Raw genomic sequence first — 24,114 nt, 5'->3', positions numbered from 1 at the left:
GTCTTCCCCTGGAGCCTTGTGCTCGCCACGTCCTTTCCAGACGCCGGTGACCAACGCTGGACGCAGTTCTCCAGCCACGGGAACTTGGCGGGGCGGCGGCAGTGGCGAATCCGCCCAGGAATACATCCCCTCCCGTGAAATGCAAACCAAAACCGTGCGCGCTTTTCTCGCAGTGGCACCGGCTTATAGCGCAGGCTACCTGCAGACTCAGGCAGGCACCGCCGCAAAGCGACTCCAGCCCTGAGCCCCGCCGCAGCCCAGCCCGGGTCTGGGTTGCCCGCAGGCGGATCCCAGGGCTGCTGGGCCGAGCTACCCTGGGATGGAGGGTGGGGGGATGAATTAGCTGCAAACGGGAACGTGGTCGGCAGGACATGACGACACGGTCCCATGGCGAGAGCGAAAAGGAACCGAAGGACTAATAGGGGAGGCTCGACGCCGCGGTAGCCTCACACAGAGGGAGGCTGATGTGGCGGCCCAAGAAGCTTCTCGGCACCCCAAACCCCAGGGGGGATCCAGACAGGGGAGGCGGCCATGGGACTAGTGCGAGCGGGCAGGGACTGAAGCGGGAAAGCCGAGTTCCCGCCAGTGAGGAAGGGGAGACCAGCAGGGGCTCCTCAAACATGCTCGAGGACGGGCTGGGTCGGCCGCGCTGGGGACGGGAGAAGATGGGAAGGTGGCGCTGCTCCCTGCCGGCTTCGCTCCCGGCTTCTCCCAAAAAATAACGCAACCGGACACCTAGCGCCGTTACCCCAGGCCAGAGGGGATGGGACGGGATGCAGCTCGGGACGGGTCGCTTGAGATCTGGCCAATCGCAATGAATTCACGTCTCGGGGCCGGGGCCAGAAGAACCTCGGAGCCACTGGCGATGATAACGGCAAACACAGCTGACAGGAGAGTCCCGGCAGCCCGGAGCAGGGCCGGCGTGGTGCCCGTCTTTCAAAAGGGGCAAACTTGGGAGCTGAGGAAGTATCGAGCAGTCGGGCAGGGTTCCCAGAGGCGAGGCCGGGGGGTCTATACTCCTGCAGGATTCTGTGCCATGGCACGCGCAGAGCTCCTGGCCGGGGCAGGTTACTGCCCGATGGGGACCAGGGCCGCGGAGCGAGTCGGAGGCTGCAGGGGCAGGCGCCGGAGGGTGGGAGGCCTAGAGGGCGGCGTGAGCTCAGTTTGGAGAAGGGGGGACATGACAGCGATCAGACCCACATGCGCTATGAGGGGGACACGGCTTTATTTACAGATACACGACAAGCAGGGCGGAGGCAGAGGGGGCCCCCCCAGCTGGCACTGACCCAGCACCTGCCTCAGTTTCTCTGCTCAGGAGGGCAGGTGGTGGCGCTGGGGTCTCGGGGGTTAAAATGACACCCCCCCCTCCACCACGTGGCACAAGCTCCGCCTCTGGAACGAAGGGGCGGGGCTAGGCCTGCATGACAGGGCGGGACTTCTTGGCTTCCAGACACACCCCAGATCCCGCGAAGCCTGTGCCGCCCTGGAAGACAGGAGAGAGGTGGAGATTAGGGGGGCTGCCCTGACACTGTCCCCCCAACACACCCCACCCCGCCCCCACTCACCCGCTGCAGCACGATGATGTCCTCCTCCTGCAGCTTCTCCCCGTTCACCGGGTCCACCATGTCCTTCTTCAGCAGCCGCTCCACACACTCCAGGGTGACCACGGCGCCCCTGGGGGGGAGAACGGCTATGGGGGGGGGCAGAGGGCCCAGGCCCACCTGCCTGCTATTAGCCAACTGCCCAGCCAATGAGGGTGAGTCTACACTCCCCGGTGCCGGCGGTGCCCCTCACCCCTGACCCGCAGCCCCCTGACCCCCCAGCCTTGCCGGTGCCCCTCACCCCCAACCCACAGCCCCCTGCCCCCCCCAGCCTTGCCGGTGCCCCTCACCCCCAACCCACAGCCCCCTGCTCCCCTAACCCTGCCGGTGCCCCTCACACCCAACCTGCAGCCCCTTGATCTCCCAGCCCTACTGGTTCCCCTCACCCCCGACCCACAGGCCCCTGCTCCCCTAACCCTGCCGGTGCCCCTCACACCCAACCTGCAGCCCCTTTTAGCCCAGCCCAGCCCCGCCGGTGCCCTTCACCCGCGACCCACAGCCCCTGCTTGCCCAGCCCTGCTGATGCCCCTCACCCCCAACCCCTTCTAGCCTGGCCCTGGGCTCCCCCCAGCTCTGCTGGTGCCCCTCACTCCCGACCCGCAGCCCGACTCACGAGGGGCGCAGCACGGCACAGGGCACCGAGTTGCCCAGCATGTCGCGGGTGACGGCGCAGACGTATCGGTCCTGCCGGTTGATGAGCCCGACGCGATCCACGGCTGGGTCCAGCAGGGTGAAGCGCACGGGGGTCAGGTCCTGCAGCTTGAGGGGTCGCCCGCTCATGGGGCAGTATACACACCGGTCCTGCAGGGGGGAGAGACGGGGGCTGGCACTCAGGACCCCTGGGTTTTCCCCGAGGTCTGGGAGGGGAGTGGGGTCTAGTGGTCAGAGCAGGGGGGGCTGGGAGCCAGGACACCTGGGAGGGGAGTGGGGGCTAGTGGTTAGAAGGGGGAGGTAACTTGTCAGGAGTTGCCTCAGCCCCTTGCCCTGCGCTGGGGATCTCACAGGCAAGTGACAGCCCGTGTAGAAGTGCCGGGGGTGGGGTGGGGGGAATGCTATTGGGGAGGGGGGGGGCTTCAGCTCCTCCCAGGATGCTTTGGGAGAGCTTCAATATGTGTGTGTGGAGGGGGCAGGCGGAGGGAGGGGTGGGGGCGGGACCCCAGGGCACTCACCGGCTTCCGCACCACGCTGGCCTTGGCCTCAGGGGTCAGTGACGGGATCCAGAAGCTGGGCAGCTGCTTGGCCTCCTCCGTGCTGCTCGGGCCGGGCTGGGGGTCCCCTGGAACACAGCAGTGGCCCTCACTCCCAACCCGCACCCCTGCTAGTCCAGACCTGCCCCCCTGCTCTGCCAGTGCCCCTCACTCCCGACCTGCAGCCCCTGCCAGCCCAGCCCTGCTGGTGCCCCTCACTCCCGACCCGCAGCCCCTGCTAGTCCAGCCCTGCCCCCCTGCTCTGCCAGTGCCCCTCACTCCCGACCTGCAGCCCCCGCCAGACCAGCACTGCTCCCCGACCCCCAGCACTGCCGGTGCCCCTCACTCTTGACCCGCAGCCCCCCAAGTCCAGCTGGTGCCCCTCACTCCTGACCTGCAGCCCCTGCCAGCCCAGCCCTGCCCCCCAAGCCGCACCGGTGCCCCTCACTCCCAACCTGCAGCCCCTGCCAGCCCAGCCCTGCCCCCCAAGCCGCACCGGTGCCCCTCACTCCCAACCCGCAGTCCCTGCCAGCCCAGCCCTGCCCCCCGAGCCGCACCGGTGCCCCTCACTCCCAACCTGCAGCCCCTGCCAGCCCAGCCCTGCCCCCCAAGCCGCACCGGTGCCCCTCACTCCCAACCCGCAGTCCCTGCCAGCCCAGCCCTGCCCCCCGAGCCGCACCGGTGCCCCTCACTCCCAACCCGCAGTCCCTGCCAGCCCAGCCCTGCCCCCCGAGCCGCACCGGTGCCCCTCACTCCCAGCCCTGCCCCCCAAGCCGCACCGGTGCCCCTCACTCCCCACCTGCAGCCCCGTACCTGACTTGTGGTCGAAGGGATTGAGGGGTTTGCTGACGATGCTCATCTCCTTGGCCAGGAAGCCCTTCACCTTGGCATCCTCAGCCGCCCGGCTCAGCTCCTCCAGCTCCGTCCGCTTCTCCTTCTTCTGCTTCTCGTAGGCCTGCAGCGCAGGGGGAGATGGGGGGTTGCTGCAGGGACAGCCCCCCCGTCACCCCAACACCCTGCCCCCCCCCCCAGGCTGTCAGTGATGGGCCTCACGCCTGCCCCCTGCAGTTCCTCGGCTCAGAACCATGTACCTCGACCAGCCACTGGGGGGCCAGGCACCCCCACCCTGAGCCCAGAGGAGGAATCACCCAGTCAGGGGACCAGAAGACGAATTACGACCTCCCAGCCTTGCCCCCCCGCCCCCAGCTCTAGCGAGGCCCCTCCTGCCCCGCAGCCCCCAAGGGGAGCAACAGGGACCCTGTGGGGCCATTACCTTCATCTGCCGGGCGATCTGCTTCTTCTGGTGCAGGATGTACTCCAGGATGGCCTCCTTCTCATACAGGTACCCGTCGGGCCTGGCGGGGGGAGAAATAGGGGCGGGGGGCTCAGATGCAGCCCCCCCCCCCACACACCCCTTAACCCGCCTGCAGACCGGGACGCGCCGGCTCGGGGGCTATGTGGCTGGGCGGCTTTAAAGCACCATTGGGGGGTTGAATAATATGTGGCTGCCAGGACCCAGAAGGGCCATTTCTCCTTTTAGGGTGTCTATGCAGCTGCCAGGACCCCCACATCCATGTGGGGGTGTCTCTAGTACCCCGATACCTACGTGACCACCGGGTCCTTGCAGGGCTGCAGGGACAGGCAGCAGCAGTCAAAGTCCTTGACGGCATCTCGGCTCAGACGGACGTTCTGGGTCCCGTAACCGGAGGCGGCTGGGAAGTGGGGGGCGGAGGGGGGAAGAGTGTCAGGGCACAGGGATGGAAGCTGATCTCCCCCCACCCCCAGCCCTGCCGGTGCCCCTCACTCCCGACCCGCAGCCCCTGCTAGCTGAGCCCTGCTGATGCCCCTCACTCCCGACCCACAGCCCCTGCTAGCCCAGCCCTGGGCTCCCTGTAGCCCTGCCAATGCCCCTCACTGCCGACCCGCAGCCCCCTGCTAGCCCAGCCCTGGGCTCCCCTCGGCCCTGCTGGTGCCCCTCACTCCCGACCTGCAGCCCCCTGCCAGTCCAGCCCTGCCCCCGCCAGCTCTGCAGGTGCCCCTCACTCCCAACCCACAGCCCCCTGCCAGCCCAGCCCTGGTCCCCCACCCCACCCCAGCTCGGCCAATGCCCCTTTCCCGCAGCAGGCGGAATCTCACCCGTGTCCTTCTTTTTCTCGTGGTAGGTGTACACAGCGCCAGCCGTGCAGTTCTTGCCGTGACGTGTCATCCTGGCTCAGCGTCCCTGGGGGAGGAAGTCAGTTAAGTCCCGAGGCCGCACTGATCCCAGATCCAGTTTCCTGGGAAGAGCCCTCCCACCCCCCCGCCAGGAAAGGGGGAACCCCCCCAGGCCCCCTCCGATCGCCAAACCCGACGGGAGACGCAGCTGTGATCAGTCCCCCAAGGGACAAACCTTCCAGGAACCCCCCTGGGTCTGCTTTGGTCACCTCGTCCAACCCCCTGCAGCACCCGGGCCAGAGAGCCGCCTGTGTTGGCCTGAGCCCCTCGGTACCTAGAGAGGGACCCAGTTCCCCCTTCCCCTTCTCATGACACTAAATACCCATAAGCTCCTGGACTCTGGCTGACACTTGTATCCTGTGCCGAGCCCTCTGCAGCTCATCACTCCCCTCCCTGGTGAGGTGGGGGCCCCAGGGCCCTGCCTTGAGATGCCCGTTTACACACCCGTAGGGAACTGCGGAAGATTGTGTTACGGCCTAGCTAGCGTATTTCCACTTTCTCGGCGGCCGGTAACTGTAGGACACAGCATGCCAGTTACAATCCGCTTTCAGCTGGTTAGAATCGCTTTGCCTGGCCTCTGGCCAAGGGGTGGACACGGCCTGTGGAAAGACCCTATTTGCTTATGTTTGAGTTGTTTTCTGGTTTTGTATATGTAGCTGCATGGTCCTGGTCCCGCCTTTGGGCTCCATACCAGGCCGAGCTTCAGTGCGCTGGGTTCCCCGCCTCCGTGACAGCAACGCCAGGAGTCCCCGTTGCGGGTGTGTCACTTTACCTTCATTAAAGCCAACAGCTCACAGTGTGTGTGGGCCTCGTTCTTGCAGAGCACCCTGGGTAGGCCTGTAGCCTCCCAAGAACCTTACATTTGGCGCAGCGAGCAGGTGCTCTGGGAGATGATGCCGTTTTGGCCGAAGGTAGGGGAAGCAGGGACGCCGTCGCTGTCCCTACAGCGCATACCCGGGTGGCCCCAGACGGAGCGCTGGGGGCCGGTAGCGCGGGTTCTGGCCGGGTGGGCTGCCCCGGCCGAGTGGCCGGAATTCCAGCAGGTGTCTGGAGTGACCCCCGCACAGCTGACTGAGGACTTACAGCGGCTGCGGGCGAACCTGCGTTCTGGGACGGAACGGCGAGCCATGGGGGAGCTAGGGTGGCTCCTCCTAACCGCCCTCCGGGCCCAGGATGAGGAGGTGCTCCGCTTACAGCGGGCCCTGGAAGGAAAGGCGCTGGAGTGCGCGGCCCACGCGGAGGCCTGTGCTGTGGCCCAGGAGGTCGTCACCTCCCAGGCGGAGCACGTCCAGGAGTTGACGAGATGGTGTGAGGTATTGGTGGCCCGGGTTGCGAATAAACATTGTCTCAGACTCGGGCGGCGGCCGGTGACCACGGCCCAGGTATGTGCGGTGACCGCCGCCCCCTTTTGGGACCCTGAGGCCTGGGACGGTAACATTTGGGGCTCGTCCTCCTCGGAGGAGGAGGAGCTGAGGTCTGCGGTGGCACTCGCCCACCCCGTGAGAGAGTTACGAGCCGAGGGTGGCCAGCTGCAACCAGAGATCGTTAGGACCTTCAAAACAAGTGCATTGCAGATCGTAAAGACGTTTCGCCAGGAGCCCGGGAAGGCATCCTGCGTTGGCTGGTCCGGGCCTGGGACAATGCTGGTAATACGGTCATGCTCCTCCGGTCTGAGCTGCAACAGTTGGGTGTCCTGTCACAAGATTCCCAGGTACGTGCGCAACTGTCCAACCCCCCGCAACGCAGGGGGAATGAGGAGTCGTGTTCCCTGTACCGCTGGCTGGCGGTGGCGGTAAGCGCGGCCTACCCATCGGTGGGGGAATTGGAGGCACAGGCAGGCCCCTGGAAGACTATTGCCGAAGGGGTACAGACTCTTCGGCAGTTGGGGATGGCCGGGGCCGTAGAGATGGGTGGCATGGACGGGCCAGATGACATACCGGTCACTAAGCCCATTAAAGCCACCTTACTGCGCTTGGCCCCAGACGAGCTGAAGCCCTCGCTCCTCGCGGTTGTTATGGCAGCGGATGGGCATGTTGGAGACCTGGCTGCCACCCTTATGCAACTGGAGACTGTCCTGGCCGCGGCCCGGCCCAGGGCCGTCCGAGCCGCAAAGGGACAGCAGGGCAGGGGACAGGCCGGTGGGGGACAAGAGAAGGGGGAGCTGCGGGTGCTCCGGAAGACTTTGTGGTTAGATCTCTTGCAGGCCGGTGTCCCTCGAGAGGAAATCAACGGGAAGCCGACAGCGGACTTGTATAAGCGATGGATGCAGCTACCCGCCTCTAAACGAAGCACCGGAGGCAAGGGGGACAGGGGCGTGGAACAAAACAAGCCAGTGGAGCCCTCTGCTCCACCCGCTGAGGGGCAATTGCCGCGCCCCCATTGAGGGCGTGGCGGGTCCTCTGTTCCATGCGTGGCTGCAGCCACATACGGGAGGGAGGCGGGGGACCGACGCCCTTAGGTACCCCTAGTAATCCGCTGGCCGAGGGGAGGGGTTCAACACGTTTTGGCGCTACTCAATACAGGTGCCGAAGTCACGATCTTACACTCTGCACAAACCCAATTCCGGGCTACCCTGGTGAAGGCCTCGGAGGAGCTGAGACCCCGGCGTATGAGGTCATGGTCACCTTGACCCTGGGGAAGGCCCCCCCGTTCCAGGCCATGGTTCTGGCAGCTGCCATCGGGGAATACATCCTGGGCATCGATGTCCTGAGAGGCCGTTTGGTGGACACGCAGTACGGCCTTTTTGCATTCAGCCATCCCCGGTACGTAAGTGCGGCGTGGGTGTGGGAGGTGCGGACGTTGACGATCCTGCGGGGCACCCCATGCTGGGAGCCCGTGGTGTTATAGACTCATAGACTCATAGGTCAGAAGGGACCAATCTGATCATCTAGTCTGACCTCCTGCACAAGGCAGGCCACAGAACCCCACCCATCCAATTTTATAACAACCCCTATCCCAGGACCAAGTTATTGAAATCCTCAAAAATGGTTTGAAGACCTCAAGCTGCAGAGAATCCTCCACCAAGTGACCCGTGCCCCACGCTGCAAGGGAAGGCGAAAAACCTCCAGGGCCCCTGCCAATCCGCCCTGGAGGAAAATTCCTTCCCGACCCCAAATATGGCGATCAGCTAAACCCTGGGCATGTGGGCAAGACTCACCAGCTAGCACCCAAGAAGGAATTCTCTGCAGCAACTCAGTACCCATCCCATCCAACATCTCCCCGCAGAGCATTGAGCAGACCTGTCTGGTGGTAATTCAAGATCAATTGCCCAAATTAACGATCCTATCATAACATCCCCTCCATATACTTATCAAGCTTTGTCTTAAAGCCAGGAAAGTCTTTTGCCCCTACTACTTCCCTCGGAAGGCTATTCCAGAACTTCACTCCCCTAATGGTCAGAAACCTTCGTCTAATTTCAAGTCTAAACTTCCTAATATCCAGTTTATACCCATTCGTCCTCGTGCCTACATTAGTACTAAACTTAAATAATTCCTCTCCCTCCCTAACGTTAACCCCCTTGATATATTTATATATTTCGTTTATATAGAGCAAGCATATCCCCCCTCAGTCTTCTTTTGGCCAGGCTAAACAAGCCAAGCTCTTTGAGTCTCCTTTCATAAGGCAGTTTTTCCATTCCTCGGATCATCCTTGTAGCCCGTCTCTGAACCTGTTCCAGTTTGAATTCATCCTTCTTGAACATGGGACACCAGAACTGCACACAGTATTCCAGATGGGGTCTCACCAACGCCTTATATAACGGTACTAACACATCCTTATCCTTGCAGGAAATACCCCACCTGATGCATCCCAAAATCGCATTTGCTTTTTTAACAGCCGTATCACATTGGCGACTCAAAGTCATTCTGCTATCAACCAGTACCCCAAGGACCTTCTCCTCCTCCGTCGCTTCCAACTGATGCGCCCCCAACGTATATCCAAAATTCTTATTATTAATTCCTAAATGCATGACCCTGCACTTTTCACTATTGTATTTCATCCTATTTCTATTACTCCAGTTTACAAGGTGGTTCAGATCTTCCTGAATAGTATCCCTGTCCTTCTCCATGTTAGCAATACCCCCCAGCTTCGTGTCATCCGCAAACTTTATTAGCACATTCCCGCTCTTTGTGCCAAGGTCAGTAATAAAAAGTTTAAGTAAGATCGGTCCCAAAACCAATCCTTGAGGGACTCCACTAGTGACCTCCTTCCAGCCTGACAGTTCACCTTTCAATACGACCCTCTGTTGCCTCCCCCAGCCGCTGTGGTCTTTAAGAAGCAATACCACCTCCCAGGAAGGGAAGAGGAAATCACCCAAACGATAGCGCGCTGTTGGAGGCCAAAGTTATCCGGCCCACCCTAAGCCCCTACAACAGTCCCCTCTGGCCCGTACGGAAACCGGATGGGACCTGGCGTATGACAGTAGATTATCGCGAGCTGAATAAAGTGACCCCCACCCCCCCGCTGACGGCTGTGGTGCCAGATATGGTAACCTTGATCGAGCATATTGCAGCAGCTGCCCAACCGTGGCATGCCGTTCTTGACCTTGCTAATGCTTTTTTCTCCGCCATTGCCCCGGGTAGCCAAGAGCAATACGCCTTTTCATGGCAGGCTCGCCAATACACCTTCTGTGTGCTGGAAGCATTCCCCAACCATATGTCACCAGCTGGCCAGCGCTGACCTGGCCCGGATACCGTTACCACCGCTAGCCCATCGCTATCACTATATTGATGATGTCATGGTCTCTGGCCCCTCCCGCCAGGTGGTGGCGGACGCCTTACACGCCATTGTGGAGGGCCTGGAGACGCGTGGGTGGAGCCTCAACCCGCAGAAAATACAGGGCCCCGCTCAGACGGTGGTCTTCTTGGGCATTCTGTGGGGGGGCCGGAACGGCAGATTCCTCAAAAGGTGCGACAAACTGTGCAGGGTTATCCCACACCCCAGACAAAGAGGGAGCTGCAAGCCTTTCTTGGTTTACTTGGGTTTTGGCGTACGTTCATTCCCCATCTCGCGTTCCTCACGCGGCCCTTACAAGCCTTAGTACAGAAGGCAGTGCCCTGGCAATGGGCGCGTAGCCACCAGACCGCCTTTGACCTGTGCAAAGATGCCCTGCTTACGCACACTTGGCTCCACGCCCCACAGCCCGGGGTCCCGTTCGAGCTGGAAGTCACCACGGTGGCGCACGTGGCCTCCTGGGGGCTCTGGCAGCCGGTAGGGGGCCAACAGAAAGAACCCATCGGCTTCTGGTCCCGGGCCTTGAAGGGGGCGGAGCCCGGCTACACCCCTCTGGAAACACAAATCCTGGCCGTGGTCTGGGCATTACAAGACACAGAGCATGTGACAGGCCCTACACCAGTGGTTGTGCGCACGCCCATCCCCCTGGGACGCTGGGTGCAGGAGGACCCCGCCCAAATGCCGCCAGGAGTCGCACAGAATGCCACCCACTTCAAGTGGAAGCATTATTTACAGCAGCGCATGCTGCTGGGCTGGCCCTCTATCTCCACCTCCCACGCCGTCTTGCTGGGGGCGATCACCTTTGAGCATGTGCCCTCTCTCACGGACGAGCTGCCACCCGTGGAGGACCCTGTGCCCCCCTCTCCGGTAGGAGAGGCCCGCCCCATGGACCAGCTGTCCGCCAAGGAACGGGTCTACGCATGGTTCACGGATGGGTCGGCGGCCTACACCACCCAGGGGACCTGGCAGTGGAGGGCGATAGCGTACGCCCCATATGCGGACATGGTGGCCATGGCTTGGGGGACAGCCGGCTCTAGCCAATGACCATTGAAGGTTCCCCACCACGGGCTTATATTTATACAGACAGCTGAGCCCTGTAAAAGAGGCTCCGGACCTGGGTGACGGCCTGGGAAGCAAAGAATTGGGAATTGGCCGGCCGGCCCCTGTGGGGAACTGCGCTATGGCAACAGCTCCTCCACTATGCCCAGCGGGCCCCCCGGCTGTGCGACACGTGGACGCCCACATGAAAGCCCAGACCGCAGAGGCCCACTGGAATGCGGCGGCCGACGGCATGGCCCGAGAGGAAGTCGTGCAATTGGCCGAGCGCTACCATGTGGAAGGGGGCCATCGCGGGGCCCACACAACACAGTATGCGGCCCTGCGCCAGGGTACCTCCCTCCCACTGGCAGCGTGCCGCACTGTCCGGGCAGGTTGCCCAATCTGCTCCCGCTTGGCACCCATTGCCCTTCCAGGACCGGCCGGTCGAATCTACTGAGCCACGGGCCCCTGCCAAGATTGGCAGGTCGATTACATAGGCCCTTTGCCCCAGGAGCGGCGCTAGCAGTATGCCTTCACGGCCGTGGACACCTATACTGGCCTGCTATTGGTGCACCCGAGTACAACCGCGGCAGCGACAACCACACTGGCAGCGCTGCCAACAACTGTGTTCCTGTTATGGGACCACACGCACTGTGCAGAGTGACCTAGGGACCCACTTCACGGCCCAGGCTCGAGGCCCAGTACTCGGAGAAGTACGCCAGGGAATGTTACGGAATAGGTTGGCCGATGATTATTTGCTACTCAGGCACGGCCACCCCTGCCAGGACTCTGCCGGGATGTGCTGCTTTAATGTTACTGATCTTGGGCCCTCCGTAGAGGCCGCTTTGGAGCGTCTTTGCCATCTGGCGGAGGGCATTCGCCAACAACAGGGGGATTCCTGGCTCTGGTCCTGGCTCACCTCCTTACATGGCTGGGCTGCCCACTTGGTGCAGGGTCTTTGTCTTGGCCTTTTTTGTTTATTGAGCTTATATGCATGTTGTATGCGTAGCCGAAGCTGTTGTTCCCGGTGCTCCACATCCGTCCCCTCGGGGTCCTCATGGTCACTGGCGTCACTCAAGAAAGCGAGGGGAAGAATGTAGGGAACCGCGGAAGATTGTGTTACGGCCTAGCTAGGGTATTTTGGCTTTCTCGGCAGCTGGTCACCGTAGGACACGGCACACCAGTTATAATCCACTTTCAACTGGTTAGAATCGCTTTGCATGGCCTCTGACCAAGGGGCGGACACGGCCTGTGGAAAGACCCTATTTGCTTATGTTTGAGTTGTTTCTGGTTTTGTATATATAGCTGCCTGGTCCCGGTCCTGGTCCCGCCTTTGGACTCCATACCAGGCCGAGCTTTGCTGCGCTGGGTTCCCCGCCTCCGTGACAGCACCGCCAGGAGTCCCCGCTGCGGGTGTGTCACTTTACCTTCATTAAAGCCAATAGCTCACAGTGTGTGTGGCCTCGTTCTTGCAGAGCACCCTGGGTAGGCCTGTAGCCTCCGAAGAACCTTACAACACCTCAGGATTGTGTTAGCCGTTTCGGGCACCGCACCGTGTGGGGAGCCTGCAGCACGCTGGGAGCTTCCCCCAGCGAGTCCACCTGAATGGGACCCCTGGAGAGTAATGCACCCCAAGCTTAGTCTGGAGGGAATCTCAGCCAGTTTAACTGTCTGGAACCAGCGCCTGGCTCCTTAGCTGCTAGCCACCAAATGTCCAGGCCTCGTCTTCCTGGTTCTCCATGGGGGTGGGGCCCGGACAGCCAGGGGTCAATCACACCTGATCCTCTGCAGAGCTCAAACCTTCTCCCCCCACCTAGTCAAATACGCAACACACAAGGGAAACCGAGGCACACGCAGCATGCACACAAACCATTACGAGGATTCCCACTTCGTCACCGCTCTGCCCCCTTCGAGACCAAAGGGAGCGGGGTCATTTTGGCCGCTGATCTGGGGAAGCTCAGTCCCCTCCCCGCCCCGGGACAAAGCATCTGCCAATCCACTCACATGGCCCGCCTCCAACTCATGATCCTGGAGGATCAGACTCGTCTCAGCACCTTGGCATTAGCCCCCGTCATTTGGTGCAGCCCGTCGGGGCGAGTGGTTGGTGTACACAGTAAAGTGCCCCCCAAATAGATCCGGCTGAAGCTTTTTAAGAGCCCACCCTATGGCCAGGTCTCCCTTCTCCCTTGAGGCCTAGCAGGTTCTCGCTCAGGTACACGACGGGGTGTCTCCTCCTTAGCATCACCCCTGGATCTGAGGCGTCGGGGACACCAGGACGGACTTATTGAAGTCTGAGTTTACCAGAACCGGGCCCTGGCTTAGAGCCTCCTTCAGAGCCCAGTAATGATCCACCCAGCGCTGGAAGGCGGCAGATACCCCTTGAGGCCGAAAGGCAGGACCTGGAACTCAAAAAGCCCTGCAGAGTTTGTAACAAAAGAGGTGCCAGGACTCAAGCACTTGTTCACTTTCATAACTGATACGGCCAAGCCCGGGGGTGCCGGGGCCGGGAACGGCCAAGCCCGGAGGGGCCGAGCACAAATTAAACACTTCCTATTGGGGTGGTGACGGCAGATTTCAACCTGCCTCTCCGTGCAAAGGTGCCAGTAACCTTTGGTGAGATCCACAACAGCGAGATAACCCTCCCCCCACCCCCCACTTGTCTAGAATCTTGTCCGGCCCAGGCATGGCGACGGCATTGAGCTTCCAAGAGTCCACACCGAATTGGTTCAACTCCCCCCACCCCATCTTTCTTGGGGACCAGCCCCACAGGAGAGGCCCAGGGGCTGGTGGGCAGCTGGATCACCCCTGAAGCCAGCACCTACTCCACCACCAATTCTCCATCAGGAGCGGCTTTCCTCTCCCATTCATCCCTCACCAAGTCCAGGGGTCCCCTCACTCTCCTTCAGAAGAGCAACTCAAAAGAGGAGAACCCTGTGGATTCTTGGGGCATTTCCCAGTACGCGCACAGCAGGTGGGGTAGATACTTGTCCAGGGGCTGGTCCATACAAGTGCTCAGCATCAACTTTAAGGTCCCAAAAAACCTCTCCATCAGCCTGTTGGACTGAGGGGGATACACTAAGGCCCAGGTGTGCCAGACCCCATATTTCTCCCAGAGCCCTGGAGCGGGCTGACATGAAATTGGACCCCAGGTCTGTAAGGATCTCCTTGGAGAACCCCACTCTGCTGAAAATGGTCAGCAGCACGTCCGCCATGGTGTCTGCCTCAATAGAGGACAAGGCCACCACCTGTACGTAGCGGGTAGTGAAATCTACCCCCACCAAGATGCATTTCTTCCCTGACTGGGTGGTCTTGCTGAGGGGTCCCACTATGTTCATGGCCACCATCTGAAAAGGTTCCTCTGCGATGGGCAGGGTCCTCAAGGCTGCTTAACCCTTGTCCCGGGCCTTCCCCACCCTCTGGCAGGAGTCGCAGGACCTGCAGTGCTGCCGGACGGCATCAAAGGCTCCGGGCCAGGAAAAATTCTACAGCAACCTCTGCCTGGTGTCCTGAGAGAGGACCATCCCTGGTCAGGTACAGTAGCCTGTGCCGGTGCTTCTGGGGGACCACCAGCTGCCCCCCATCTCCCCGGGGGAACCCATTTCTGACACAGGAATCTTCCCCTAAGGGGTCCAGCAACGCCGTGGCCAGCAAAGGTCCTCAGCTTCTCTCAGGAGGGATCCTTCCGCAGCTCGGTCTGGAAGTCAGCTGCTGCGGTAGGGAGCGGAACCTGGCCCAGCTCACTGGCAGCCCTCATTGGCTGTGCCTCGGTTTCCCCACCTCGGGACAAAGCGTCAAGCCCTGTCCCCAGGTAACTCACTTCCTCCCAGTCGGAAGGTCCTGAGCCCCCTGCTGGGCTGTACGCTCAGAGGCAGGGCAGGGAGGGTGACTAATCAGGGGATGCCCCCCCTGCATCCCGCCACGAGCTCCCCACAGGAAGTCCCCCTAGATGGGACCCCTGGGGGAGACACCCCCTGAAAGGGAGCAATGCACCCCCTGATTAGTCAGGAGTGACTCTGGGATGGTAGGCACCATGTGGCCAGGCGCTGTCTTTGGGGTAATCCATGGGCGTGGGGCCCAGGCAGCCAGACAATCACACTTGGTCCTCTGGGGCTCTGCAGAGATGGAACAATCTTTTTCCCTCCACCTAGTCAAACACGCAGCACACAAGGAAACTGAGGCACCCACAATATTCACACCAAACATTACGGAATTTCCCACAAACCTTTTCCAGGTTCGTCCCCCAGCCTGTCTGTGCGGCTGGCGCTCTCTGCTCCCACAACCCCAGTGGGTTTGCCTACACCCAGCTTACCCAGCCAATCCAAATTACTTTGTATCCCTGACCTGTCCCCCAGGTTATTTATCACACCCCCAATTTTTGGGTCATCTGCAAACTTTATCAGCCATAGTTTTGTGTTTTCTTCCAGGTGTGACAAAGCGGGAATATTTTGTAATTTTTTTGATGAGGCCTGTCCGTGCCTCAGTTTCTCCCATGTGCTGCATTGGTGCCTAGTGGGTGGAAGCGGGTTGTCTGCTTAGACACAGGTGTGGATGGAGCCCAGCTGCGTGGGCCTTAGGCCCCATATCTGTGGAGAGGGATGCTCCTGCCTCCAAAAAAACCTGACTGTTCTGACGGCGAGCGCCACTGCACATGCTGGCCAAGTCTCCTTCAGAGGTCTGGGGGACTTGCTGAGCGAAACTCACAGTAGGACGCAGGGGGGGCTGCAGGCCCAGAGGTCCAGTCTCAGGAGGCAGTGAAGCCGCGGGGCTGAGTCTGGCAGAAGAGTGGGACCCCCCGCCCCGGCAATCCAGCACACTCAACACAGCCTTCTGGAGACCATTCCAAAGCTGGGGGGCAGCCCCCATCCTGAGGGCCAGTGACGTCAGGTCATTGGTAAAGGTGTTAAATAGCAAAGGGCCCGACCCCTGCAGGACCCCAGGGGAAACACGCCCGCTCAATGACGATGCCCCGTTTACAGGCTGCGATCTAGCCGTTAGGCAGTTTTTCATCCCCATCACGTTGGCCGTGGTAAATGTGAGATCAGTCTAACTTTGACTGCTAACCAAAACGTCACCCGGTAGCATGCGAGCGGCCGCACAGCCGGCGACGATTGCTCCATAGGCGCCGTTACCTGTATCCCCCCGGGGATGTCGGCAAACACAGATCTCAAGCTCGTCCGACGGGCCCTGTTCTCGGAAAGCCCACGTCAACTGGCATCAATCACGTTTCCCTCCATTAACGCCTGATTCGCCGAGTCCCGCACCAGCCGCGGGGTCCCCGTCAGGCCAACAGGCCGTCGTTCCCCGGGGCGCGTCGTTCGCCCTCTTTAGACACAGGCAGGACGACAGGGCTGGCCCCACGGGTCCTGCTCCAGGCAGCCCCTGGGACTGTCCCTCTGCAGCTGGGGACCGCGGGAAGCCCCCCCACGCTGAGGCGCGACCTGGATTTAGCCCAGCGGAGCAGACACCCCCCCCCCCGCAGGATCAGGGCGCAGCCGCCCCACAGGCGGGTGGATTGGAGCTGGGGGGGGACGACACGGGACATCCCCGCTCCCTCCCCAGGGCCAGGCAGACCACGGGGTACCTCGTGGGGGGAGGGGGAGGTGTGGGGGGCTGTCAGGGTGCTGGGGGGGTCAGGAGGGGGGACCCGTTTCCAGGGGGACCCCCCATGCGCGGGTGGGGGAGGGGCGGGGGACCCGTTTCCAGGGGGGACCCCCCCATGCGCGGGTGGGGGAGGGGCGGGGGGACCCGTTTCCAGGGGGGACCCCCCATGCGCGGGTGGGGGAGGGGTGGGGGACCCGTTTCCAGGGGGACCCCCCCATGCGCGGGTGGGGGAGGGGTGGGGGACCCGTTTCCAGGGGGGACCCCCCATGCGCGGGTGGGGGAGGGGCGGGGGGACCCGTTTCCAGGGGGGACCCCCCAGCACATCCTGATGGTTTCCTGGTTACCGCCCCCCCGCCGCCTCACCTCTCCTCTCCTCTCCCACCGCACCGGAAACAGGAAGTGGAGGAGGCCGGAAGTGGAAGCTCCACACATATCCCCTGAGGTGCAACGGGGAAATGAAGCCGGCCTGAAAACGCGACCCGACGGGACGGTTCCGGGGCGGGTTGTTCCCCCCTCGGGAAAGTGGGGCCAGGCAGGGCCGGTCCTCGGTGTTCTGGGGCCCTACGCCGCACCCCCCGGCCTCTGTGGGAAGTGGGGTGACCCAGCCCCAGTCTGCTCTGCTCCCCTGGCTCCCAGGCTTGGGGGGACCCATCCCCACCCCCAGCACTCGCCGACAGGCTGCGCCGGGTCGCTCCACTCACCAGTGAGTGCCGGCCTGACCCCTGCAGCCGTCCTCAGGGCCGGGGGCCTCCCCCCATTTTCTGTCAGTCTCCCTAGAGAGGGAGAGAACCCAGGAGTCCTGGCTGCCAGCCCCTCCCCCCCCGCTCTAACCACCAGCTCCCACTCCCCTCCCAGAGCTGGGGAGAGAACCCAGGAGTCCTGGCTCCCAGCCCCTCCCCCCTGCTCTGACCCACCAGCTCCCGCTCCCACTCCCCTCCCAGAGCTGGGGAGAGAACCCAGGAGTCCTGGCTCCCAGCCCCTCCCCCCTGCTCTAATCACCAGCTCCCACTCCCCTCCCAGAGCTGGGGAGAGAACCCAGGAGTCCTGGCTGCCAGCCCCTCCCCCCCGCTCTGACCCACCAGCTCCCACTCCCCTCCCAGAGCTGGGGAGAGAACCCAGGAGTCCTGGCTGCCAGCCCCTCCCCCCCCCGCTCTGACCCACCAGCTCCCACTCCCCTCCCAGAGCTGGGGAGAGAACCCAGGAGTCCTGGCTGCCAGCCCCTCCCCCCCCCGCTCTGACCCACCAGCTCCCACTCCCCTCCCAGAGCTGGGGAGAGAACCCAGGAGTCCTGGCTCCGAGCCCCTCCCCCCCCCGCTCTAACCACCAGCTCCCAGTCCCCTCCCAGGGCCAGGGAGAGAACGAGTCCTGGCTCCCAGCCCCGCAATCTACCCTCCCTCTGCCCCAGAGTCCCGGCCCAGCTCTCCAATCCCATTTCAGTCCCTCAGAAACAGGCTCCTTACCTGGAAAGGTCACTGTGGGAGGGGGCGGGGGAGGTCTCCCCACCTGGTTGCTGCCCCAGCCCTGCAGAGTGGGGTGAAGGATGCACAGGGTGGCAACATGTACAGCGCCCCTCACCTGAGTCCTGTGCCTGCCCCTGCAGGGTCCCCACTGCCTGCTCCCCGACTCCTTCCCCACCAAGCACCATTTCCCACCCCATCCCCCCCACTCAGCTCCCCCCCGGGATCTGCCCCCCCGACATCCTCCACAGCACCTGCCCCCATGCAGACCCCCACTCAGCCCCCACCGGATCCCTCCCCCGCACAGCCCTCCAAGCCCTGCTCCCCCGGGATCCCCCACACAGCACCCTCAGCATCTGTTCCTCCAGGTTTCCCCCCCCCCCCCGATCTCCCCACGCTACCTCCTGGCACCTGCACCCCTGGGATCCCCTCACACTGCACGCCCGGCACCTGCCCCCCCGGAACTCTCTGGGAATCCCGCCCCCGCCCCTGGAATCCACCTGTCCAGGCTGCACCTGCCCCTCCTCCGCCATGTGACCTTTGGACCCTCCCCCGCCCTCACCTGGGCTGTCTCTGTCCAAAACAAGGACCCAGGCGTCCGGGTCCAGGAACCTCGATCCGTTGGGGCCCCCCCTCGCCGCGCTCCCCTGAGATCAGCCGGACCCCGCCCCCCTCCGACACACCCGGACCGGTCCAGGGGGCCGGGTTAGGGGCAGAGCCCCCCGCCCCCCCCTTTCTGATCGGCCCCGCCCCCTTCCCGGACGGGCGGCAGGTGAGGTCGGGCTCGGGCTTCGCCTGGAAACTTTCCCGTGGGGTCCTGGGGCGCCGGGGAGGAGGCTGGGGGGGCCTGGCAGAGGTGGAGGTAACCGGGAACTAGTGAACTCTGGGCACCTCCCTGTTGTGTGGGGTGGGGCAGAGGTGACATGGGAGGGTTTGGGGCCGGGACAGGGGGTGGGAGCGTGATTTTGGGGTGTTGGGGTGCTAAAGGGACTGGGGTGAATTTTTGAGGGTGTTAGGTGAGTCGGGGGTGGGTGTATTTGGGGGTGCTGGAGGGATGGGGTTCAGGGGGTGGATTTGGAGGTGCTGGAGGGATGGGGTTCAGAGGGGGTGGATTTGGGGGTGCAAGAGGAGTCAGGAGATGGGAGTTCAGGAAGGGGCTGGATTTGGGGTGCTGAAGAGATGGGAGTTCTGGGAGGGGTGGATTTAGGGGTACAGGAGGAGATGGGATGCAGGAGGGGATGGATTTGGGGTGTCTAGAGGAGTCTGGAGATGGGAGTTCAGGAAGGGGGTGTATTTGGGGGTGCTGGAGGAATTGGGGGATGGGCTTTGGGAGCAGTTTGTGGGTGGTGGAGGAATTGGGGGATGGGATTCACTGCCCCAAGAGCAGGGGGGATTTGGGGTAACGCAATGGGGGAATTTGGTGGTGTCAGCCTGGTACCAATTGCAGATCATGGAGTTGGGGGTGCCCAACTCCGGGGGTGATGGAGAAGGGGCACCAAGGGATGTTGGGCTGGCTGCCCCCCACCACTGACACGCCCCCCCATTGCAGGTCCCCTCCTCCCACCATGTGGAGGTCGCCTGTCCTGCTCCTGCTGGGCCAGGCTTTCGTCTCCACCTTTGCCAGCCCTCCCCAAAGGCAGCAGCCCCACACACCACTCGGGGGACAAGGTAAGTGTGTGTGTGGGGGGGCTTTAATGGGGGTCCCAGACCCTGGGAGAGGGAGCAACTCAGGATCCTGGCTGAATCCCTCCCTCTCTCAACCCATTAGGAGAGTGCGTGCCCTAAATTGGGACCTCTTAGATCCCACTCCCATCCCAGAGTCAGGGAGAGAACCCAGGTGTCCTGGCTCCCAGCCCCCGCACCCCCGGCTCTAACCACTAGACCCCACTCCCCTCCCAGAGCTGGGGATAGAACCCAGGCGTCCTGACCCCCATTCTCCCCCCTCCCTCCAGTGTTCCTGGGTGCAGATGCCGCACAGGGATTCTTGGGGCGCCGACTTCTCTACAATCACTGGGACTTCGAGCTGGTGACGCCGGGGAACCTGGAACGCGAGTGCTGGGAGGAGGTTTGCAACTACGAGGAGGCGCGGGAAGTCTTCGAGAACGACGTTGCAACAGCTGAGTACTGGGCGGGCACACACAGAGCTGGGGGGGGTCACGGAGGCCTGGGAGGCTGCAGAGGGGGAGGGGACTTGGGTGCCACAAGGGGATTGGGTGTAGGGGGGATGGGGGAGTGGGGTCCCCATGACCCAGCAGGGAGCAGCCATGTCTCAGGGAAGGATCCCAGCTGGCCCAGAGCCCGGACACCTGGGTTCTCACCTCCCACCCCTGTCTCCCTGGGGCGGGTGAATTCCTTCCCAGCCTGGTGCAGGTGGGTGCGTCACCCGGGTTTGGGTGGGGGTGGAAGCCCACGTTACCCATGGGGCCCTGCGGCATGAGAGCAGAGGGGGCGGGGCAGGCGGTTAACCCTTCTGACCCCATGAGCCGGCTGGGTCCTAATCCCTGTACTGCTCCAGGGGCAGAGGGATTCGCCCTCATTTTGTGGGGGGTGAGGCAGCTCTGAGGTACCACCAATCAGCCTGGTAGCCCCCCTCCCAGATCACCCCCATCTAGCTCAGCATCCCATCTCTGAGCAGGTGCAGTCCCAAACTATGCCATTACCAGGTAACATGCCCCCCGCCCCTAGGGAAGTCACCCCCCCCCAGCCCCGCAGGCCTCCTTACTTAGGGGTCAGGTGAGCCATGCTCGCCACCCAACGTCGGGGACCTTGTGTCAGGGAGTTCTGCAGGCCCAAGTGCAACAGGACTCTCCCAGCCTCCTTGCACCCCCCCCATGAAATCCTGTGGCATAGAGTTCCCCAGGCCCACCCTCGCTGTGTGGGATGAGCTGTGAATTTGCCCCTTTCCATTTCATGATGGATGGGGAAGGGGGGAGGCTGAGGCTCCTGGGCTCAATCCCTGGTGCTGGGAGGGGAGTGGGGTCTAGTGTTTGGAGCAGGGGGGACTGGGAGCCAGGACTCCTGGTGGAAAGTGGGGTTTAGTGATTAAGGGTCTCTAAATGGAGGGTGGAGGCAGATGTGGGGGAGCAGAGCAGCTGTACCCCTATATTAACCACCCATCTCTTGCGTTCCTCCCCCCCAGAAAGCCTTTTGGGACACTTATCCCCACAATGGGAAAGGCGGGAGCTCAGGTCAGTGTGGGCACCCCCCCTAGATGGGAAAGACCCCACACCCCATTGCCTGCCCCCCCTGAACCAGCCAGTGTCTGCCCTGGGGCCAGATGGGAGCCAGTACCCCCTGGAGGGGACAGGCTCCTGCCCCATTCCCAGCCCCCATAAGCCAGCCAGTCCCTGCCCTGGGGCCGGATGGGAGCCAGCGCCCCCCAGAGGGGACAGGCTCCATGTCCCATTCCCCCCCACCCCCGCCCCCGAACCAGCCAGTCTCTGCCCCGGGGCCGGATGGGAGCCAGTGCCCCCTAGAGGGGACAGGCCCCATTCCCAGCCCCCCTGAGCCAGCCAGTCCCTGCCCTGGGGCCGGGTGGGAGCCGGTGCCCCCTAGAGGGGACAGGCCCCATTCCCAGCCCCCCTGAGCCAGCCAGTCCCTGCCCTGGGGCCGGGTGGGAGCCGGTGCCCCCTAGAGGGGACAGGCCCCATTCCCAGCCCCCCTGAGCCAGCCAGTCCCTGCCCTGGGGCCGGGTGGGAGCCGGCTGCCCCTAGGGACACAGGGTCTCCTGTCTGCTAACCCCCTGCCCCCCCGTGCAGACAGCCCCGGGGTGGACGTGGCCGGGCTGGTGGCCGGGCTGGTGGCCGGGCTGGTTCTGATGATCATGGTCGGCGTCATTGCCATGTATTGGGTCAAGTACCGGTCCAAGGAGCGCAGGCAACGCAGGTAAGGGGGGGCCCAGCAGGGCCTGGAGGGAAAGGGAGGGGCCAGACACATGAGGGGCATGGCCCCCCGGGGGGGGAGGTAGGGGAGGAGAGGGGGTGGGGGGAGGGGCATGGCCCCCCAGGGGGGGAGGTAGGGGAAGAGAGGGGGTGGGGGGAGGGGCATGCCCCCCAGGGGGGAGGTAGGGGAAGAGAGGGGGTGGGAGGAGGGGCATGCCCCCCCCAGGGGGGAGGTAGGGGAGGAGAGGGGGTGGGGGGAGGGGCATGCCCCCCAGGGGGGAGGTAGGGGAGGAGAGGGGGTGGGGGGAGGGGCATGCCCCCCCAGGGGGGAGGTAGGGGAAGAGAGGGGGTGGGGGGAGGGGCATGCCCCCCCCAGGGGGGAGGTAGGGGAGGAGAGGGGGTGGGGGGAGGGGCATGGTGCCCCCAGGAGAGAGGAGGGGACCGAAGATGGGGGTGGGGCACAGAACATTCAGGGGAGGGCAGGGAGTGGGAGGGTTGCAGCACCCCTGGGGGGGAGGGGCTCGGCACCCCCAAGGGAGGGGAGGGAGCTGTGGGAGAGGTGCCCCCAGGGAAGCAGAGGTGGTGGGAGGGATCGCAGCACCCCCAGGGAAGGGAGGGGCATTACATGGAAGGGAAGGGGAGGGCCAAGGAGGAGGGGCAGGGCATTCTCCGGGGAAGGAGAGGAGCAGGAGCTGGTGGGAGGGGCACAGCACCTCCAGGGGGAAGGGAGGGGGTCGCAGCACCGTTAGAGGAGGGACACAGCACCCCCAGGGGAAGGGTGGGGTCGCAGCACCCCTGGGGGAGGGGCACAGCACCCCCAGGAAGAAGGGAGGGGTCACAGCACCCCCTAGTGGAGGGGAGAAAGGGGGGAGCAGCACAGGGCCCACGGGGGAGGTGCTGAGGTGACGTTCCCCTGGTGGATTTGCTGGGGGAGTGGTGTGTGCCCCCCATAATCCTCCTGTTTGTCTCCCCCACAGCGTCCACGTGCCCCTGAATCCCGATGTGCCCCTGACCTGCCTCCCTGGCGACCCCAAGCCGCTGGGCCCCCCTGGGCTGCCCTCATACCAGGAGGCACTGGAGGCGTCAGGTGTCCACGATGCACCTCCCCCGCCCTATCCCAGGTGGGGGCCACCTCGGCTGTCTGTCTGTCCGTCTGGGGGGGTTGGGGGGTGCTGGGAGCCAGGACTCCTGAGTTCTCTCCCTTCCTAGCTGTGTGACAATCTGTAAATAATTTTTCGTGTGTTTCGTGTGGCAGCTCTTTGGGGCTCGGATGGTCTCACTAGGGTTTGTGCAGTGCCAGGGCCCCCTCGCTTTGGCTAGGGGGGTGGGGTCAGTGCAGCCCCCTATCAGCCCGTTCTCAGGCACACAGACTCCCCCCCGGCTGAGATCAGAGCCCCCACTGACATAGGCTGGTGCAGGCAGGGCCCTGTGAAACTTGAGCCTGGGGCTACGCGGGTCTGGGGTGCGCTGTTTGCAAAGCGGGGGACACCGACTTTGTGTCCCCTCTGCCTGGGCCCCAGCGTGTAACCTAATTTCCTTTTTCCTCCAGGGCTCCCAGCTCTTCTGCCCAGCCCCACTGATCGGACCCACAGCCACTGGATTGCTGCTACGTGTGTGTGTCGGGGGGCGAGTATGCATCCGTTGGACATGATGAGTGTGTGGTGAATGTGTGAGACAGTAAGTGTGCAAAGCATGAAGTGAAATGGGGTGAATGTGCAGGTGTGTGTGAGGTGAGCGTGCAAGGTGAGTGTACATGCATGTGGCACATGGTGCATGCAAAGGGGAGTGCAAGGCAGGGGGCACATGGGACTGGAGTGAGTGTGCAAGGTTGGAGAGTTGCATATGATCGGGCCGTGTATGTAAGGCACGTGGATGAATGTGCCCGGTGTGTGTCTGTGTGTGAGTCTGAGACACGAGAGTGCATGTGATTGTGATGTGGGGTGAGTGTGTGAGGATGGCGGGCATATGTGATGGGGAGTGGGTATGCAACATATGAGGGATGTGTGTGATGGGGAGTGGCTGTGCAAGATGCACACTCGCTCTACTTCACACACCCCGTGTAAGATAGGAAATGTGATGGGGAGCAAGTGTGCAAGACATTGGGGCATGTGTAGTGTGGGACGAGTGTGCAAGGCTAGGGGCATGTGCAACAGGGATGGGTGTGTGTGCGCCAGACACGGGGGCATGTGTGCTGGGGGTGGATGGATGAGTGAGAGACAGCGGGTCAAAGTGTGCAAGACACAAGTCTGTGTGGAGGAGTGAGGGGGCACGAGCATGCTGGGTGATGTGCACACATGCGATGGGGTGAGTGCGAGGATGAAGCGAGCATGTGACACACTGAGTGTGTGTGCGACGCACAAGCGTGTGCTTGTGCTGTGAGTGGCGTCTGACAGAGTGCGGGGCA

At 63.0% G+C, this 24,114-nt stretch overlaps 2 protein-coding genes across 3 annotated transcripts; one reads left to right on the top strand and one right to left on the bottom strand.

The window, feature by feature from the left end:
* Window positions 1-1,208: 1,208 nt before the first annotated feature.
* NOSIP (nitric oxide synthase interacting protein) lies at window positions 1,209-16,163 on the bottom strand. Of its 2 annotated transcripts, XM_050928031.1 has the most exons (10): window positions 12,199-15,851; window positions 5,447-5,774; window positions 4,925-5,009; window positions 4,395-4,500; window positions 4,062-4,143; window positions 3,602-3,743; window positions 2,771-2,877; window positions 2,215-2,402; window positions 1,566-1,674; window positions 1,209-1,483 (listed from the first exon to the last, which is right to left on the bottom strand). In XM_050928031.1, exons 3-10 carry the CDS (start codon window positions 4,992-4,994, stop codon window positions 1,412-1,414), a joined length of 876 nt encoding a protein of 291 aa, XP_050783988.1. In that variant the 5' UTR covers window positions 4,995-5,009; window positions 5,447-5,774; window positions 12,199-15,851; the 3' UTR covers window positions 1,209-1,411. The 2 variants fall into 2 exon arrangements, with proteins under 2 accessions (XP_050783988.1, XP_050783987.1); XM_050928030.1 differs by lacking the exons at window positions 5,447-5,774; window positions 12,199-15,851 and adding an exon at window positions 15,901-16,163.
* Window positions 16,164-16,641: 478 nt separating this feature from the next.
* Window positions 16,642-23,637, top strand: PRRG2 (proline rich and Gla domain 2). Its single transcript, XM_050928035.1, has 8 exons — window positions 16,642-17,075; window positions 18,417-18,601; window positions 19,379-19,497; window positions 19,782-19,945; window positions 20,969-21,017; window positions 21,588-21,714; window positions 22,688-22,831; window positions 23,260-23,637. The coding sequence occupies exons 3-8, from the start codon at window positions 19,395-19,397 to the stop codon at window positions 23,288-23,290; spliced, it is 618 nt and encodes a 205-aa protein (XP_050783992.1). The 5' UTR covers window positions 16,642-17,075; window positions 18,417-18,601; window positions 19,379-19,394; the 3' UTR covers window positions 23,291-23,637.
* Window positions 23,638-24,114: the final 477 nt, after the last annotated feature.

The sequence above is a fragment of the Gopherus flavomarginatus genome, chromosome 18 (genome assembly GCF_025201925.1).
Source record: "Gopherus flavomarginatus isolate rGopFla2 chromosome 18, rGopFla2.mat.asm, whole genome shotgun sequence".
NCBI lineage: Eukaryota > Metazoa > Chordata > Testudines > Testudinidae > Gopherus > Gopherus flavomarginatus.
Note: the sequence above shows the minus strand (reverse complement) of the source record. Positions and strands in the feature narration are given on the sequence as shown.